The sequence below is a fragment of the Sparus aurata genome, chromosome 10 (genome assembly GCF_900880675.1).
Source record: "Sparus aurata chromosome 10, fSpaAur1.1, whole genome shotgun sequence".
NCBI lineage: Eukaryota > Metazoa > Chordata > Actinopteri > Spariformes > Sparidae > Sparus > Sparus aurata.
In genome coordinates this window covers 21,854,480-21,874,567 of record NC_044196.1, presented here as the reverse complement: position 1 = coordinate 21,874,567, position 20,088 = coordinate 21,854,480, and the positions used below count along the sequence as shown (strand labels likewise).

At 40.7% G+C, this 20,088-nt stretch overlaps 1 protein-coding gene across 6 annotated transcripts in view; it reads left to right on the top strand.

The window, feature by feature from the left end:
- The window catches only part of afap1 (actin filament associated protein 1), a 91,928-nt gene that overhangs the window by 43,166 nt on the left and 28,674 nt on the right, over window positions 1-20,088 (top strand). For all 6 annotated transcript variants that reach the window (XM_030431362.1, XM_030431363.1, XM_030431365.1 and 3 more), the window contains exons 2-3: window positions 5,747-5,875; window positions 6,837-6,919. In XM_030431362.1, the coding sequence (XP_030287222.1) occupies window positions 5,747-5,875; window positions 6,837-6,919 (212 nt within the window). The remainder of the gene's footprint in view (window positions 1-5,746; window positions 5,876-6,836; window positions 6,920-20,088) is intronic.

The window sequence follows — 20,088 nt, the reverse complement described above, 5'->3', positions numbered from 1 at the left end:
CTAATGACTGAATATGTTGCACTGATTCCAGCATTATGATTATAATCTCTTGATGTTCCAGTTTTGCTGAGTGATGACACTGACAAAAATTGTTGCAATTTGTGATGCAAATGCGCAAATCCAGTCCAAAGTATGACAGCTCTTGTATAATCATAGAGTGAGCGTGTCATGTGTAGAGACATTGAAACATCAAAACTTCATGGGAATTTTTTTTTTTAAATGTCTCACCATGCTGCTGGAAACACTAACTTTTTCATTAGGAATATGAGAATTGAAGCTAGTTCGATTGACTTTGTGAGTATACATTCCTGGCAAAATTAATTGGAGACACTCATGTTAATTGTTAACCCTCACATATGACTGTAGTAAATTCACTAAGCGCCCGTGATGGTAGATGACGAGTGGCGTGGCTGTATGACGAAGATGGCTTGTAATTAGCAGGACGCATTTTCTCAAGGGAAAACCCATCGTGTTAAATCACTGAGAGAAACTGGATTTGCTTTAATGACGAGTGCACGGCTTTAGAACCGCAGTTATTTGATTCTTCAATTATGACGCAGTCTTTTAGGCCTTGTGTGTGTGTGTGTGTGTGTCTGTCTGTCTGTCTGTCTGTCTGTCTGTCTGTCTGTGTGTGTGTGTGTGTGTGTGTGTGTGTGTGTGGAGGCAGATTCAGACCTGAAAGCTTGTCAAATACCTAGACTAAACACATCCCAAAGTGTTAAGGATGCTGTTGGTAACAAGAAAGACACACACGTGTGCGCACACACACAGTGGGATAACATCTGTCAGTGTGGTGTCAATCACAACAGCTGTATTCTGGGAAGAGAACAGAAAACCCTCCTCCCTCTATCCTGGCTAAGCACTTTTGCACCGACGACAACAACGGAGCCTCAGGGTCTCAAGTTCTCCCCGAGACCTACACATGACCCTGCTGCCTCGCACAAACATGCACACACACACCTCACCCAGGAAAACCCCCTTTGTTCTGAGCTCCGGGAAGTGTGAATACCTCACAGTGAAAACATCCCTCTGACATGTCTAGGTGTTTTTAGTGGGTTTGTGTGCGTGTGTGTGTGTGTGTGTCTGTCTGTGGAAGGGGATTAATTGCTTTTGTTTGAAAGAGCTCCCATCATTTGCCAAGCCTAGTGTTGACACGGCAAATGTGGTTGGAGGTAGATTTAACTGCAGAGTGAATCTCATGCAAAAATAATTGAAAGTGTGACACATGTTTGCATATGTCAGACAGCTGACCAAAACAAAAAGACAAAAAAAAACCTTTGCACGGTCCAAAGTTTGTAATAAGTGCACAAATACATGTGCAGTAGTCAAATGTGGTGGAGTGGCATCAAAGTCAGGCTTGAAAGAAGTGAGGGAAAGAATAAATGTAACCGAAGTGAAGGGTGGGAGTTGAAAGACGGACAGAAAGGGAGAAAGACAGGAGTGAGTTTTAGAAGAAAGGGCGTGGGCGGTTTGTTTGCATGACATGGTTCTTTTCTGCCGCCCTCGGGCCTTGTTTGAGGGTGGTCCTCCTCGCTCCGTGCCACTTCATTTTCCCTCGCCGTCTTAGGAGATCTTGAGAGCTTGCTTTAGGTTTTTAACACACACACGCTCACACGTACACACTCTGACCACCCCGGTAGAGGTAAAGTACTGCACAGGTTGCACAAGGCTCTATGAAACAGTAAATGGAGCAGTAAAGATCGCTTGGCTGTTCTCAGTGTAGTATAAAAACAGGCATGGTGAAAGTGATCCAGGGTGTGTGTAAATTTGTGTGTGAGCGTGTCGCGTTACAGTTTGAGTGTTAGTGCAGCTTTGTTTTAGGGATTTTTTCCTTTTTTATATAGAGACGAACAGACCGGTGGCCATCATTGGAGATGCTTCCATCTGACAGCGAGGTGGAGTTTAAAGACGCCTCCAAAGCCTTGAGAAGGTTATGCTGTGAGTGCCCCCCCCCTTTGAGTGACCTTTTAAGGTTCCGGTGCATAAGATTGTGAATTGCGACCTTAAAACTCCTCATCTCAACCTCCCCACAGTGGCCGCTTAAAACACAAAAAAACTTGCTTAGTGCAAAAGGCCTTCTTAAGAGCCAGAGTTTGGTTGGTCCTTTCTAGGCTAGTGGGCTACTTTCTGGCATTTTTTTTGGTTATTTTTTCAGCTGTTTGAAAGAATTGGCCACACTGCCTTATCTCTAGTAGGTAATTTTTCAGATTCAGCATTTTTTGTATACGTATACCATCTTATTTCAGTGTTTACTCACAAACTGCCTTGCTTTTCCCCTCAGCTCGCTTTCCACCCCTTAACCTCGTCTTTCTTTTTTCACATGCACACCAGCCGGCTTCCCCGCCTTTTGTCAGCAGTGTCATACGTTTCCGTTTTCACATCAGCAGCTGAGCAGCGTGCGGAGGAGGCTTTTTGTTAATGATGCATCCTATGCAAATGATCTAAACCGATGTGGTACTGAACCAGCTGCACTTACAACCTTTTAAAAGACAATGCATACATTAAACAGAAGAGGTTGTATCACAATCGCTGTGCATTTTCGCCCAGTCCTAGCCTTTAAGAAGTGCTTTTGAGGAGATTTCAAAATATCAAGATATACATCGTACATCTTGATATAACCTTAACAAAATCTCTTTATTATTTGAAGCCTGATGCCTTTAATTGGTAGGTATCAGTTTGAAGTCTTATTTTGTGTATATATCTCTCACTTACTCCATCACTCTCTCTGTCATATGCTTTTATCTGACACAACTTAACGGTACCTTCTCTCCCCTGACTGGCTTACCTCTCACACTCCCTCTCTTTTTTTCTCCTCAGTGGACTCTCCCACCACTCCCTCCATACCTCCCTCCCTCTCTCTCTCTCTCTCTCCCTCTCTCCTGTAGGATAATGAGATTATGTGTGGAATGTGTGAAAGCGGCTGTGTGTCCGGCCTCAGAGCGGCTGTCCGACAGCCAAACCTCTCCTGCCGCCATGAATATGAATTATGGTTGCATTGGAAAAAAGTACATATAAAGTTCTCTGGGAGAATTCCTTGTCATAACACTGAGATGCTCTGATGAAAAGGTTTGGGATGAATCTTCTCCATCATGTGCCAGCTAGCAGCAGTCTCACCTGTTGCTGGTTATGCGTAGATACCTGTTTGATGGGGGGAGTGAATTGTGATAAGATCTGGTATTTGGACATGTTTTGAAGGAAAAATAACAGGTTTGTTGCATAATCATACCTGGTACTGCCAGAAGAGACAAACCGGTGTATTCTAATCCCAAACCTCAGTCCAGGTCCGTTTGAGGATGCTGGGACATTTAGCACTTGGGTCCAGTAGGTACCTCCCTGTGCTTCAAGCCCAAGTGTTGACTGAGCTGATTTTTTATGATTATGAAAAGACCATGAACACATCATGGTTGACTTAGCAAGAGTTGAGGGCTTTCTCTTCTCTCTTCTTGCACGGAACTTGAGTGAGGAACGAACCTCAATTTATGACCACATATTAAAACTGCACATTCTTCCATAATAAACAGAGCGTCATGACTTTTCGACTCTGAAATAGGATCAAAGATGTTCTCTCCTAAACTAAGCGCACACAGCAGTTTACATATTAAACAAAAGGCCTCTTTTGACAATATGCCACAAGTGTGTGCTGCCTTTAAGGAACCCAGTTTTGGACTTCCATGTGTCTATGACAGCTTGTGGGCTACGTTAAAGCACGCCCATTTCAGATGCTTGTTTCCGGTAGTTTTTTGTGACCATGAATTCTCCTCTCCTCTGTCATTCTCCTCATCATTTTGTTGCTCAATTTCAGGTGCCTATATAAAATTGTAGCATTAACCTGCACTAATGCAATTGTACTGAATCACTGGTGGAGTCATGCAGTGAAACATTTACATCAGCATCTCCCAGAGCCCATGGAGATGCCTTCAAATGTCTTACTGGAATTTCTAACCTCTTCTAACTCGAAAAACATACTGATTTTTGATGCCATAGTCTATACCACGGTGTAAAAGTTGCCAAAAACCGCATTATTCATTTTTTTTAAAACATCAATATAGCGAAGCTTGTGTACTGTGTGTTCAGTACAGCAACATCAAAGTTAATTTCATTGTGGAGGAGGTGGGGCTACATGGGCACTAGAGTGGTGCATGTGTCAGGTTGCTGTCAGAGAGTAGAGCCAAAAAACACATCTAGCACCAGAGCAACAATACTGCGGAAAATGAACACTGAAACTGTTTCAAATACCGGTATTCACTATGGATACGCGTCGCTATTTTGATACTTTTGATAATGCCACTTGTGTAATGCAGGTCATGGCTAAAAAAAAACGAGTTCACAGAGGATATATACATCAAAATGAATGTATCATCATCATTAACTCCACCTGGCCCCTTCAATCTGCAGTTTTTTTTTCCAGTGTGGTGTTGTCACCTTCGATACGATCGCATGTTGACAGTAAGCATGAATTCCACCTAAACAGTCAAGGGCCCTCAGTGCGATAGAGGTGCTCGTTATCTGAGTGCCTTTGCATCGCTGTGCAGAGCATGGCATGCCCCGCGTCACGCGTATGAACTCAAAACGATGCCATCCATATCACAACAAGCTCTCACGTATGGAGTTTGCGGACATGGAGTATGGAAAGTACTGCGCACAAATACCTCGACTTCTCGCTAGATTTGGTTTCCCCCTCCGATTGTTTTGCTCTGTATGGGGAGGCCAGGGTGTACTTTCCACCAGCGGCTATAATTCTGCAGCAGCGCGTCAGTCACTCGGGTTGCCAGGTCTGACAATGCCGAGCAACTATCAGCCTGCCGGGTCTCCACGCTAGAATGAGGCTCAGGTTTGCTCTGTGATTGATCGACTGACGGAAAGCTCTGTTTTCCATCACTACCTGGCTGCCCACTTATCTGTTACATAACTGTGTTTTGCTTTTGTTCCGTTTCTGTTTAATGTTCGGCGACAGTACAAAAAGGCTTTGCAAACTGCTTTAAGTCAAACATACCTTGCATTAGGATTGATTAATGAATGCTATTTCTGTGTTTTACTAGAGGGTTGGTGTACTTACTATTATAGCACCTTGTTCTCAGCTCTAGTTTAATACTGGTTGTTAACACAGATCTAAAGAATAATTCTGGTTTATTGCAACCATAAATATTAACATGGAACTTAGAGGCTGGACAACATATCAATATTAGATCATTATTAGATGTGAGCATGTATATCTTCTTGGATTATGGATATGATTCTATCATGATTGAGGCTTAAGTGTGGTCTTTTCCTAGTTTTAAAGGCTGCATTACAGTAAAATGATGTCATTTTCTTAACTTACCAGACTGTTCTACTTGTTCTAATACTTGCCTTTAACAACTTAGTCATTATTTTCATGACACCGATAACTGTTAGTCAGTGATTTCTTATCTATACCTACAACATCTATATATTATTATTGCAATATTGATGAAAGGAATTTGGTCAAAGATATTGTGATATTAGACTTTGTTGCCCAGTCCAACAATTATGAAGTGCTTTTGAGGAGATTTCAAAATACCAAGATATAGCACAAGATGTCTCACCACAGCGCAAACATACTAGATACTAGATACTGAGCTACTGAGAGATAACCAAGCTAGAAGCAATTGTTTTCCATGGTTGTTATAAAGAAAAGGATTATAGTACTATAATCGTAATGCAGTAAAATAATCTGCAGTGTCTGTACTCATAATGGCAAGACCATGTGTGTGTTTTTGTGCTGCAGCCATGGAGGAGCTGGTGTGTGAGCTTCGTCTGTTCCTTGACCTGCTGGACAGGGAGTATCTGAGCGCCGGGGTTCGAGAGAGGAAGATGCACCTCTCCAACATCCTCCACAGGGTCCTCTCGGATAAAGGTGAGACTGAAGCCACACTGCACCTTGAACCTCTTCAGAACACTGTGGAGTCATCTGGAGTTGTGAAGTCCATAATTAGATGCCTGGTATTAAATGCGTGCAGTGATATTTTGCAGAGCTCGACTGGTCGATTTAGGACTTTCAAATACAGACATAAGGTTGAGAAGTTTGAATAGATGGGACACATTTACAAAACTTTAACTAAAAAATATATAGTTCCATTAAATCTAGGTGCCTTATCGTAGGCAACGTGACTTGTTTCAGTTTCTTGAAGATGTTTCACCTGTCATCCAAGAGGCTTCAGTTCTACCTAACTGGAGAGGAGTTGGCAGGCCTACAATACAGCACCTAGATTTACCATGACCTAGATGACTGAGAACTTTCATCAACATATAGTTCCATTAGATAAACTGTACACAGCATTCATTTTGGATTAAGTCATTCTTAATTTTTAATGTTATTAAGGTGGAGGCAATCTCTAAGGGAAGATATCCCAACATCCAGGCAGTTATTACTAAAAATACCAGTGCTATAACATTAGTTCGTTATTTTAACTTTTCGACAATTGATTGATCGTTTCAGTCACTTGTTTGAGCTTCTTAAATGTGATGATTTGCTTCCCTTGCTACTTTTTTTCATATGTGAAAGTAATAGTGTTTTTTGGACTTATAATAGAACAATAGAACAAGGAATATGACGACAATGTATTCTGACATTGACCAAAAAATGAATCAAGCAAACAATCAGTATATTAATCTATAATTATGATAGTCATATAGGTTACAGCCCAAAAGCTATTCTCATGGAAATAAATCAGTGAAGTAACCATTTACCAGTCGCAGTTTTTTTCACAATTTTAGATATGTAATACTTAAAGCTCCTCCTCCTTGTGCCCACTTGTATATGGACAGTATAGTCAAGAACTTTCTCAAATTTTCTGTCACTTGCTTGTCCCCTCCAGAACCTTCATTCAAGTCAGAGATCCACAGTGGTCTGCCGGCCCCACCTCAGATGCCCCTCCCCGAGATCCCTCACCCCTGGCTGGTAAGACTTCACAGTGATTACTACCAAAACTGAAGAGTTACATTCAACATTTTTTTCTAACAGGGAACTGTGAAAATCTGCAAAAAATTATTTTTCCCTTGACTAAAAGAAAGGTAAAGTCCTCAAATATTACGTGTTGTCTGAAGTGTGGCTTCATCAAACTAACTTTTTCTCCCACAGTACCAATTCTGGTACTTAAACTCAGTGTATCAGAAAATAGTGAGTACTGATCTGATACCAGTGCCACAATCAGAATGATTCCTCAGCTGCTTGAAACTCATTAGGATCCTTCTTATGCTCATGAGGCTGCAAAACATCAGTTTATTTTCAGAAACAACTTCAATGGATCCTCATTTGGATACCTAAAGATCCACAGATTGCTGGTTTTATACCCTGACAATTAATTCATTTTTTCTTCTTTAAAAAAATAGAGGTATTTTACAACAGCAGTCTAACTTCATCCTGGTGACTTTTTGCAGGTTTGGACTGGAAGGATTGGAAGTTAAATGTTAAAAAAACACAGAAGAGCGCAACATCTTACAATGACAATTATGTTTATGTGTCTGTGTAAGTGATATAGTGGGACTGATATGAGAAGCATGCTTGTATAAAGAGACCCAGCATGAGGAATAATGAGGAGTGTGTGTGTGTGGGCGTGTGTGTGTGTGTGTGTGTGCATGTGTGTCGTTAGTGTCGGCGCAGATGCCCGTGATGGAAAGCAGGTGGCTACGATGGCTCGCAAAGCCCTCTCACCATAACAATAAGCCGCAACACCTTGTTCTACATCCCCTCGTACACACACGCACACGCACGAGAACACACCGAGGCACAAGGCCTTGCAGTGCAGTTTGTAATTAGAACCAGTCCACAGCCTCAGCCTCCTCTAGTGACCCTGGTGTGTGTCTGGAAAGCACAGCCGAAGTTTTCCCGGAAAACTAGAGAGAGGAGTGATACCTCTGTTCCTGTCTTTGTAGCAACTCTGTTAGTGTTTCTGACTTGTGGATAACATATTTGTTACTGTCACTGGTGCATTCAAATCATTTTTCACATTCTCAAACTCTTAGTTCCCACTTACATGCAGCTGAACGCCTGTCTGTTATTACTTAGTGTTGCTGGAGGTGTATCTGATATCCCTGTGTTGGTGTTGCTCCACAATCATCATTGCAACCGACCAATCATGCTGTTGTGAAGTCATACTTTTGCAACTCAGGTTGATGTTATTTCTCTAACATCATAATCAATGTTGCTCCAGGACCATGATTTAAAGTTACAAAAGAGCAACAAATTCCACACAAGGAGCGAGCTGTTGTGACTGAGTGGTTAAAGTGTAGGACTCACATTCGAGTGGATGGAGATCCTGATTGGAATAATAGTATTTTATTTTTTACCTTAAGTTCACTTATGATATTTACTTTTTAGTTTCTTTTTTTAGTTTACTGTTGCTGTTTGGTTAGGTTTAGGGAAATAAACATACTTAGTAAGGTTTAATCAACAAATATTCTTGGTTAGGTTCAGGAAAACATGGTTTGGGTTTAAATAGACCTTTCATATTGTCAAGGATAACTTATCCCATGTGCATATTTTTCTGCTCGTTTTCCCTGAGTTGCAAAGCTATGGCTTTACAGAAAACGTGATTGGTCAGTTTCAATGATGGGATCACACACTGCCAAAAAGGCTGTCAGTCATTGACTTCTGAGCCCTGTACCGTCAGTGCACAGGGTAGAGAATTAAAGAAACAAAAAAGGACAAGATTCATTGCAGAAGACACACTCAAACCTTGTGAAGCTTCGATGCATCAAATCCAGGTAATTTGCAGGTAATAGGAACAGGATTTTTTTACAAGCATCAGTTGGGACTTAATGTTGACGAGTGAGTGCAATAAATAGACAAGAGGGATCTGTTGGAGGAATGGAGAGTATGGAGGAGGAAGAGACGGCCTTGGCCACGGTCTGTCTGTGACCCGTCAAGGCTCATTGCCGAGCCAAACCAACACTCTGCAAGACTGAGAGCCTGCGGCTTTCGAAGCTACATCAATGCTCTGTCAACCCCAAAGCCTTTGGCAGCCATTTTGATTACTCACTGTTATATAAGGAATAATTAGTCAGAGTAGTCTTGTGGATTTACAATGCGATTGCTATTGTTTGGTGTTGTGACAGCTGTGCGGCTTGTGTATTAAACACAAAAGAGGAAGTAACCAAATCATACAGACCTCCGTGATGTGTTAACGCAGGATTACACATTTTGTCAAACAAACACATAACATACTTTTAAATGTATGGTGCACTACATGAGAAGGGCTAACATTGGCTTTTGCAATGAATGCTACACTTAAGCTGTGAGGTGAACGTGTCTGAATGTTTACACTGCTAAAAAATAACCACCTTTACCATTCATTTAGAACACAGTTAAAATCGTATAATGTAGTAAAGATTTTGGCTAACATCACTGTTGACCAATTCAAAATTGGTGGCAATACAACAAATACTAGTAGCATACTGCTTGGCTAACATAAACAATAATAATTAATAATTGTAACATAGATCTGTCTGTCAGCTAAAACAAATGGTTATGCCCGGCTTCTGTTTTCATATCCATTTTTTTTTGCTATACTAGTGATTGTTAATGCTAACATTTGTTTCCCAGTGGGATAGAAATACATTTAGGTTTAATTTAATCAAATTCAGAATTTGTTTAGATTATAATGTTTTATTTCCAGTTGTGCAACAACAGCTGTGTTTTTAAACTGATGTCTTTCCAAATATTAACAGGGTGTTCTTCTAAATGAAAATCTGTGGTTTAGTGTCATTTTATCACTTTCCTAGCTGAAAAGAAAAGGCAATTAATGCTAAAATTAACCACTTTTGCCTTTGTGTATTAGCTCCTTTAAGCTTATACAGCTGAGCCTGTTGTTTCAGCATTTACATTATTGCAAAACATCCATCGTATTCCCTGTCAGTGTTCCCTTCAGAACAGTCAGTATCTAATGGTGGGGCATGACAGTCACATGTGTGACACTCATCAGCCACAGCTTTAGCAAAAATAGACAAAAGGATGATGTGTCTGAACAACACAGAGACTTGTTTCCAAAGGGCAGACTTGTTTTTGACTCTATTGATCTCTCTCTCTCACACACACAGACTGGCCACAGGGTGGTTCAAAGCAGACCAGTTTGAACTTGATAAAATAGGGCCCTTTGGCTGTCTATTTGATTAGTGGATATCCTGCTGGGTCTCCTGATCCCTAATGACATTAGTGTTTTTGTGTGTGTTTGTGTATGTGTGTTTGAGGGTCATTAAGAAGTCACAAAGCAAAATTGAAGTCATGACCAAAAACAAAAACATGTTAACATACATAACATATGTAAAGATGCAATTTGGTAGGTGCCTGTAAAAGTAGGTCAGTGCCCAGCCCTAATTAAAAGACAGCACAAACACATGAATCTGTAAGGTGCTTCAAGTTGAGTATTTTTATGTGTTATCATTTCTTTAAATAGAAACAATTTTTGTAAGGAATGGATTTCCTTCTCCAGACAGCAGAGTATTGTATTATTATTTTCATTGTTGGTTAAGCTGATGATAAATTTGTTTTTCCTTGTGTTGAAATGCTGTGTATATGTGAGCTTGAGCAAGAGCTTAAATCACCAAAACTGGTGGGTTTGCTCGGTCACTCATACTGTACACATACACAGAGAAGTATGTGATCCTCTCCACACCCCTCACCTCATAAATCACTCGAGTGATCTAAGGGAGAAGATCTCTGCACCATTTTACAGTGTGTTACATGCCACACACACACACAAGGCCTGGCTCCAATTAGATCATAATTATCAGTAAGTGTCACAAAATCTCACTTAAGTCGTGTGCGACTCAGAGAATTTATTTTCTTTCTGTTTCTGTCTCTTTTGATTCGAGAGATTTATGCAACACTTGTATTGCTCTTTATCTTTGGCATGAAATACATTCCTGTCATCAACAGGCTCACTGCCTCAACCACATGAACAGTTTCCATCCATCTGTCAAGTAATTTGAACAAAAGTTCTAAAAAAAATGTATGTAAATTATGTGTGTTTCCATTAACCTGCAATTGAAGCAAAACAGTCAATGTTCAGATGGATAATGGTGCTGCATCACTTAACAATTTATTTGTTTTTTTGTTTTTTACAAATCCTTGGGTGATGCCTGCCTCTAATTAGACATGCATGTTGAACTACCTTTGAGTTTGGATGACCCAAAATCACTTTTGCCTTATGAAATGATTGGAATGCAGTAGTTTTCTTAAACTTTTGCCGTAGCCTTAACCTGCTTTATACTATGGTGGAAGGAAACTGGACCAGGCATTTGTAAACAATGTTTTGAACAAAATTAAAGTCAAAATTTTAAACGTTTTAAAACTTTAAAACTTATATATTCATCATATTATTTATGATTCAGTATTGTTCTTATAATTAATTCATTGTTTCATCTTTTAGATGCAACACTGCGACGAACATAGCAACAACTAGTCTATTGTTGCTATTCTGTAACAAAATAATTTCCCAGTCTGGGATCATTAAAGTAATTCTATCTATCTATCTATCTATCTATCTATCTATCTATCTATTAGACAGTCAGCCAACCTAAAATTTTCAAATTGTTTGTATTGTCTGATCAATAGTCCTGAAAAGAAACAAATCCTCGCGTTTTAAGAGGCTGCAACAAGCAAATTTGGGGAATGTATGCTATTTGCTTTGGTGCTAATGGCTTCCACAACAGTTGCATTTTAATTAGTATTGTAGTCACATGATCCGTTGCATCCTATGGGCTGTGCGTGGTGCAACGGCAGCCCTGCTAAAGGAGAATGTGGACAGGTCCTCTTGTTGAGACACAAATGATTTCCATCTGTGTTGATGTTGGAGAGTGTGCCACCCCCACCCTCTCCCCTGCCCCTCTTCCTCCCCTCCTCTCTCGTCTTTCCCCAGGCAGGCTCTCCCTCGCTATTGCAAGTTTACCAGTGTTCAGAGGCATGTTCATGTGATGGATACACTGTATACACACCAGCCGGGTTGCTTTATCCATAGCAGTCTGGGTCCCATTTGGAATTAATTTCCTCCCGTTCTCATTTTGAATGAGGCAGCCTCCTCCTCTGCATTTTGAAGATAAATATGTGTCCCGGCCCAAACTGTGAATTCAAACATAACCAGTACTGTACATTCAAAGAATAAATCCAATCCTGTGTATTGTATTACTTGTGGTTTGGAGTCATCATTTTTCTTTGAACACACCATCTTCTCATTTCTTAGCCACGGCCATGTTGGTGGCCGTAGACCAGCAGCTTTGTATTTGGAATAAACGTAGACCTGCTGTATTTTGCCAAACCAAATGTTTTCTAGCCTGAAGGGGAAACACATTGTAGCAAGTAAATATGTCACTGCAATGTATCAAACTAGGGATTACAGGCACAGCCAGAGCTGGTTCTCAATCACACAATTTCAGTTGAAGCAGCCCTGCATTTGTAGTCTTTAGAAATGACTTGTCTTTGGAAGATCGTCGTATGACATGGTCTCCGTTTGGTGCCGATGGATATGTTTTCATATTTTACTTAATTCCTCCATGGGGTTCCCCTACTTTGTGGCTTGGTCAACCACAGCAAACCATTCAGTGACATCAGCTGTGTTGCGTCATTGAACTGAGACAGGAAATAAAGTTGTTTAACAGATGATATTGAGAGACATCACACTATGTCACTGGGGTAATCAAACAAGTGGCAAATTGGAGATTGATTAAGTTTTAACTGCAGTGAGCAATAAGCAGTAGAATTTAACTGAGTGATACATGCCCACAGCATGGTTAATCCTGAAGTCCAGAACTGTTTCAGCCTACTTATAACACTCCGGAAAAAGTCCCCGCTGAGAAACTGGGCCACGAATGGAAAACCTATTTCACAACTTTTTTCCTCCACTCAAGTGCTTTTGAAGGCGCTTTACAATGCCAGGATTTCTTTTTTCTTGATACATCATGTGATCAAAGTGACTTAATAAAAGCACTGAGGGAAAACTGAACTAAACTGAAATACAGTTTACTGTTCAACCCAATGAAATCTAAAGGTGGTTGATTGAAAAAAATTTATTGACCTTTTGGTGACAGTTCGACATTTTTTAATCCATAATCAATACATTTGATTGAACAAGTCCATTCATTCTGTGTATTAGGTGGTGGTGTAACTAGCTAAATAATCTGTACAAATAGAAGTACCAAAGACAAGATGGTTGCAATGAGACAAACCTGAATGTAATTCAAACCTTCTACTTAAGATTGGTTAGAAAGCTTTGCGATGGTGGCTTTTTTGGGTTTCTCTTACTGCCTGTTGGTATGATAGGATGCAAATCAGCAACAATGACAACAATGTCTTCACTGTAGAACAAATAGATGTACTGTTCATCCAAATCCGGATGCTGCTTGTACTGGAAACTAGGGGTGCAACGGATCAAAAAACTCACGGTTCGGATCGTTTTGCGGATCAGAGTCACGGTTCGGATCATTTTTGGGATCAGCAAAAAAAAAAAAAAAAAAAAAGACAAGACAAATAAACATAACTTTGTAAATGCCGCGGTGATAAGCGGTTGTTGAGCAGCCTTCGTTTTCATTCCTGTCAGTGAAATACCGGGGTAATGTCGCTTCAAATGCGTGGCCATGCTTGATGTGTTTCCACTGTCATATGGCTTTCTTGTGCCACAGTGCCTACACACCGTCACGGTTTTATCCACTAACCTCTTTCCTTCATCATTATATTTGACAGGGAAGCCAAAATGCTCCCATACAGGGGATTTAAATGACAGGGGGCGTTCAAGCTCCTCCGTTCCGAAGATATTGATTCGAACGAATCACGGACAAATGATGATCCGTTGCACCACTACTGGAAACCAGAAAAATCCAAACAGGGTAAAACGGCTGGAACTGTCTGTTCATTTATTGTTAAAATGAATGTTATAATGCTACAGTTTGTTAGTTAGTTGCATTGTGGGTAATGAAAGATGAAGACTTCATGGAATAACTAGAATGGCACTCAGTAGAGCGTATACCTCCCCAGCAGTCCCCTTTGATTCCATCAAATTATTGAAGTTGTACAGTATTTGTTTGTATTCAGTGCTGACTAGTAAATCAGCAAAGCCTGTCACCAATATTGTCATTGGTGTAAATGTTGAGCCATAAGTAACAAGCAGTATAATGGACTGGTTCTATTCCAGAAACCTTTAAAACAAAGGGCTTCTTTTCAGGGAAAACAGGGCCACCCCACCTTTGCAAGGCTTTTCCAAAGTGGTGGACCACCAGCTTCTGCCGGCTCCCACCAACTTTCGCTGACCCACATTTACACCTCATTGTGAGGTGAGAGAAATGCAGGAAACACCCAACCCAATCTCACTCTCCAGTTATTTTTTCAGTACAGCCGGCAAGCTGGCACATCCGCCAGTAACAGCACTCTGGTGAATGCACCTGTCCCGCAAAATTCACACTTAACACGCCAGCCTGAGGCAGGAAGGAGGCGAAGTAATTGAGGGGAAGTGAGGAATGAAGTTAAAAATGGGAGTTGTGTGAAAGTTTTTGTTTTATCGGAGGTAACACTAGCATGGGCGGTTCATGTATAAACAGCGAGGTGGAACACTTAGATGAGTATCGCAGAGGTTGGCAAGTCTTGAGCTTGGACAAGGCCTTGAGTCCTGCAGAGACAAGATGTTTGGAGAGATTGTATGTACAGTTTGTGTGTGTTAGCCTATCTTAGTCTAGCTTGTCTCTTGTTTTTTTTGTTCCTTCCCATTCTAATACTTTCAATGTTGCCCAATGCTTTTGAAAGTATACTAGTATGTCAGTGTGTGCAGTGTAAAATGAGGCTTTTATGAAAAGATGGCGTTTGTTGACTGATCAGCTGACATCAGAATGTCTCCCAAACAATGAGGCTTTCAGTGGTGCTGCTGGACAGATGCCACTGCTTCAACAACTATACAGTGTATACTGCAGTTTGTTGTCAGAGTATTTCTACATAACCCAGATTTATACACACAGTGTGACACAGAGTGTCCTGGTATGTCTAAATGTTTGTGTATGAATAGCCAACAACATGCAATTGATTTATCCCATGATATGTTTCAGCAGAGCTTTTTACTTACAAAGAGGATGCACCATAACTTGGACTAACAAAGTGCATTGATATTGCTATAAAGTAAGGCATCTCTGTCTGTCTGTATGTTTTTGGCATATCTCGACATTGCTTCATCAAATGGACTTCACACTCAGCAGGTTTGCTGCTGAGGACCAAAGGAGGCTCAGTGTCGAATTTAGTGCAAATTAATGAAGCTGGGTTCGCATGTAGTCCCTCTCAAGTGATCTCTTGGGAAAGCAGATGTAAACAAAATGGAGATTAGTGTGTTGCAGCAATTTGCTGTAGTTACGCGTTGTGAAAAAAACAAAAGCAGAAGGTTAGGTCTGAGTGTGTGAGGGGATGTTTTGAAATAGACAGTGCACTAGTTTAAAATGAATGAAAGAAAAAGGCTACAATATACCATGAAAATATACTGTTAAGTATAAATGCTGTTGCTACAAAATGTCCCGTCTTCCATTGGAGATCCAGTAAAAGCTGAAATATGTCATTATTACTCCATGTTCTACAATGTAGCTCTCTCAAGGTTATCCTGGGACAAAGTCGGGACGCGTTGGGTCAACCTTGTGGCTGACGGGTAGCTAGCGCCACAGCATTTAGCTTTTTCTGTGCTTTCATCTTCTCTTGCAGTCTGGCATCAATTTATAACTCATTGCCTGAGTTTGACCTCATGCTTGAGCTTTGAAGAATGTATGGGGGAAGGTAGGGGTGTGCACATGGGTATCTGTCCACATTTTGTCCCATCTGGCTTTTTATGCCTTTCTGTGTTTCTGCAGGTCTCTAAAAGTTTGACAAGGATCATACAAAACGTATTTAAGAAGTGCATATCTAAACAAGTCAAACACTAGGTGCTGGACAGTGGCAAAAGTAAAGAACACAAAAACAGAGTCCGCACACCCTATATAAAATTACATTAACATTTATTACCTCCTTTATTACCTGGGTTTGATTAACCGTATCTTGGATAGTGTTCATATTTTTGTATTTGACAAGGATCATAGTCAACTTACTGCACACTGCTTGGAAACCTGCAAATACTGCAACAGCTAATCCCAAAGGTTTCACTTTGGTTAATGCTCACTGACGGGAGACAAGAATGAAAACAGACATGCATGAATAGATATGGGTGGCAGTAACTGGAAATGAGAGAAGCAGCGCAGACCAGCTGCAAAAATCTGTTCAGGAAAAGTGAGTAACACTCACCCCTTCCTCAAATAACTCTAGGTGACCTTGAGCGTGGCACTTAACCTCCAGTTGTACAAGTAGAGTGGCGAGCAGAGGCCAACAGCAGAAGGCTGTGGTTGCACTTTGCAGCTCCCAGATGTGAATATGTAAACCTTTGACGCAGGGTGGTGCTTGGAAAAGAGCGCAGGCACTCAGCAAAACCCTCCTCAGGATAAAAAAGCTTTAAGCAAAGGTCTTTCAGTGATAATCCTTCTCATGGGAGAACTGAAGGTCTGTACTGTATGGGAAGACAGTATTTTTGAAAGTTTTTGTTAGGTCAGTGTGTCATTCAAATAGAAAGTTAGAGTTAAATGACTAAGGGTATTGTGGAGTTTCTGATTGAGCTTCTGCTCCCCATCACACGAGCACACAACCAAATGTTAAACTTTTGTCACAATTATTTAGTGATCTAATGGATTATAGTTGAGCCATGATCTGTGTAGATCCCCCATACAGTTTGGCACCAGGTGAACTGTGAATTTAGTGCAAAATGTAACCATCATCTTGTGACATATATCCTCACTTCCACGGTCACTTTTTAAAGTTATAATTCCCTTAATAGTATAGATATTGATGCCAACAGATAAAATAGGCTATTACTGTTATGTGTAACCAATCAGACTACATTGAGCACGACCCCTGAGAGGAATAATTCATGTAATAGGGTGCAGCTTTAGTGAGGCATTTGCACCCTTTTAGGTACATTCTACTATGTAATTTGCTAAAGTCAATATAACAAATAAAACAGCATTATGTGCATCTGTCACCTCTTATTATTCAAATACTCACTGTCAAATAAATTAAATACATCTTGGTGCCAGCTGCATCCATATGTGCTTGTTCATAGGGTAATTTGCCAAAAATCACTGGAAATGCAGTTTTCCTTTTCCAAAGGGAGTGGCTTTCCTGTGTCCACTCAGTTTACCCATTCCAGCGTCCCATTGGCACCACGGCAGAAACATTTATTCAGGTCCAGTCCTCCTACGCAGGGCAAAAACTGATACTTGGCATAAATGTTTGGATGTGAGTTTCAACCAGGGCCGAAGGAGCAGACAAAACCTCCCACTCAAAGTATCCAAACCAAGGTCAGGACTCCTTAACCGCTGCCTAATTATACATTATGACTGTGGAATTCTGACATTTCTGATATGCATCCATGCACATGACCTGTACATGCTGCTCTCCTCATGGTTGCAGCACTGTTTCCTGAAATGTATTTTTGTCAGGGAGGCACACCATTTAGACCATGACAGGACATAAAAACCAAGTTGAAACTCTAAATGTCATTGTTTCAGGAGGGTTAAGAGTATGGAACGCAATATGGATTCACAATGTTACTTGCATTTTTTTTTTTTTTTTTGGTAAATTCTTCCAAGTCTGAAGTTAAGCCAATTGGCAATACGTGAGGGAAAAACTGGTATGTGGGCCTAGAGTTCCTTTTGGGGTTTTTTTGTCTTTTTGGTGTGGGGTCATAATATTCTGTCATCCTCAGGATTGTCTTCATGTTTTGATTTAGAAGATTTACCAGTGAGCCCCTACCCAGATACTGGATAACATTCTGCCATAAGAAGATAGTGAGTTTCTGTTTTGGAGTCTGTGCAGCATTAAAGCTGCTCAGAGCTGGACTGCCAAGTAATACAGACCTTAGATTGGTGGGGTTTGTGCAGTGTGTGTTTATGGTCAGCAGTGGGTATGTATTGTGACTGCAGTGAACTACTGTCAGTTTAAGTGTGCCACAGTGTAATTGATCTTCAGGCCACTTGTGTGATATGGCCAAGCTGTTGTTTTTCGGGGGGGAATGAAAGCAAAGGAAAAAAAGTTGAATGGTGTGTTGTTTAGATGTGTGTCTGTATGCAAGTGTGTTCGCATGCAGCATTTGAAAACACACTCTCCTGACCCCGGGCGCCTCTAAGTTTTGAGTCACCACATAGCAGAGCAATGGGATCACAATCTCTGGAGTGAAATGTAATGTATTCTGCTGCGCTCAGGGAAAAATGCTTACCCAAACAGTCGGCCTCTGCTTGATTATTAATGATATTGTTGCCTGAAAATTCCCTGGAAAGGAAGTCATTGTGATGTGAGATATAAACCTGCAGGCCTCATTTCAACAATCGCCAACAATACAAACAAGTCTGTTTTCACATCCACTTCTCAACTCTTATATTTTGCCTTATTGTTTGACCATCGAGGCTGAGTGCTTTTGTTCTTTTTGCCTCCCTGCCTTTCTTTCCTTCTGTCTTCCTCTCCAGGGGATTTTTTTCTTTCTTTCTAGAGCTGGGGTAGGGAGGAGAACGCTGGCTGCGTCGGAGTTTAGCAGGGCAGCGTATCCCTGCCAAGAAATGAGTTCACCGAACCGCTGTTTCCCCCAAAGGAGATGTGATAAGGTTTCTGCAAGAGGCCTGAAAGAAAAAGAGAAACGGGCACGATGAAGAGAAGGATTACGGAGGGGACGGGATGTATTTACTGACACAAAAGACAAAAGCACATGAAACCTAACTTTGCATGGTACAAAGTGAACAAAGGATGCCTTGGATGACACATTTTTTTTTGTTTAATTTTGCAGTTTTTAAATGCTTTTAAAAGTGAAGCATGGGTTCTAAGTAACTTGTTCAGGTGGATCTTTTTTGAGCACCGATGAAACAAAGCGGATAAAGAGGGAGGAAAGGAAGACTATGACATCTGGTGTAAGAAAGAATATAAATGGGAAAGTTAAAGAGAACAGAATGAGAAAAAGCCAGGTCATGGAGTTTTAAACTTTTTTAATGGACTCTTGGATAGATAATGTCTTAGCTCTGGTGATTATCAGCATTTCTCTTTCATCTACAGAAAATTGTCTTTTTTAGGGCTTGACTCAAACTTATCACTAAATGGCGAAGAGTTGGCTCAGATATTAACAAATGACGCAGTGCATCATGTTTTCAGTGATCAGCAGATCAAGGATTCACATCAGATTGTACTCACTAATAGAAACCAGCCACCTAAATATGCCTGATTGCTTTCATCAACATCAATGCATTATTCCCTGAGAAATTAACCCAAACACTGAACCCCCGTCAATGTTAAAGAAAGTGATAAGAAATTCCCGGATCTGTCTCTTTATCTGAATCCACAGCAAAAGTTAATGGGGTCTCTTTCTGGGTCGAGGTCCATTCTCTTTCCTGGTTTCATGGAAATTGGTTCAGTAGTTTTTGTGTAATCCTGCTGAAACACCAACTAACCAACCAACAGACAGACATGGGTGAACACATAACCTTTTTGCCGGAGTTGAAAAATAACAACACTAACACTTAGTAAAGCCAAAAGGTATGTACATGTCTATTTCATCCTTCAGTCTGATCTCATAGATTAGCCTTTCTCTCTGTCCTATTTTTATTCTATGATATGACGGTTCAAACTAAATTCAGTGGTTCTCTTTTATTACTATTGCCATAATTATGGCAGAATGACTGTACTGCTGGACTGTCCACTGTCACAGCACGGTGACACATACTTTCTGCACTTTGAAGAAGTTAGCCATCGAGGCTGAGCGTCAGCCAAAATCGTTTTATGAATGTTCCACGTTGCTACAGCTATGGGTGCTGACACCGCTGCAGAGCTGACGCCTGATTGGGTCAGCTGTAGCTAATGGCCCATAGCACATAAGGTTTCATAACAGTTATGGAGTTTCTCCCCATTATAACCAGCGGAAAATTGGTGCTGCCACCAGTAAATAAAATAGAAAGAGAAAATCAAAGGGATTTTCCGTAAGAGGAAAATATTCTGCAGCCCTCACAGCTTGGTCATGGTCTTTGTAAAAGGGCTTTCAGTATGTGGCC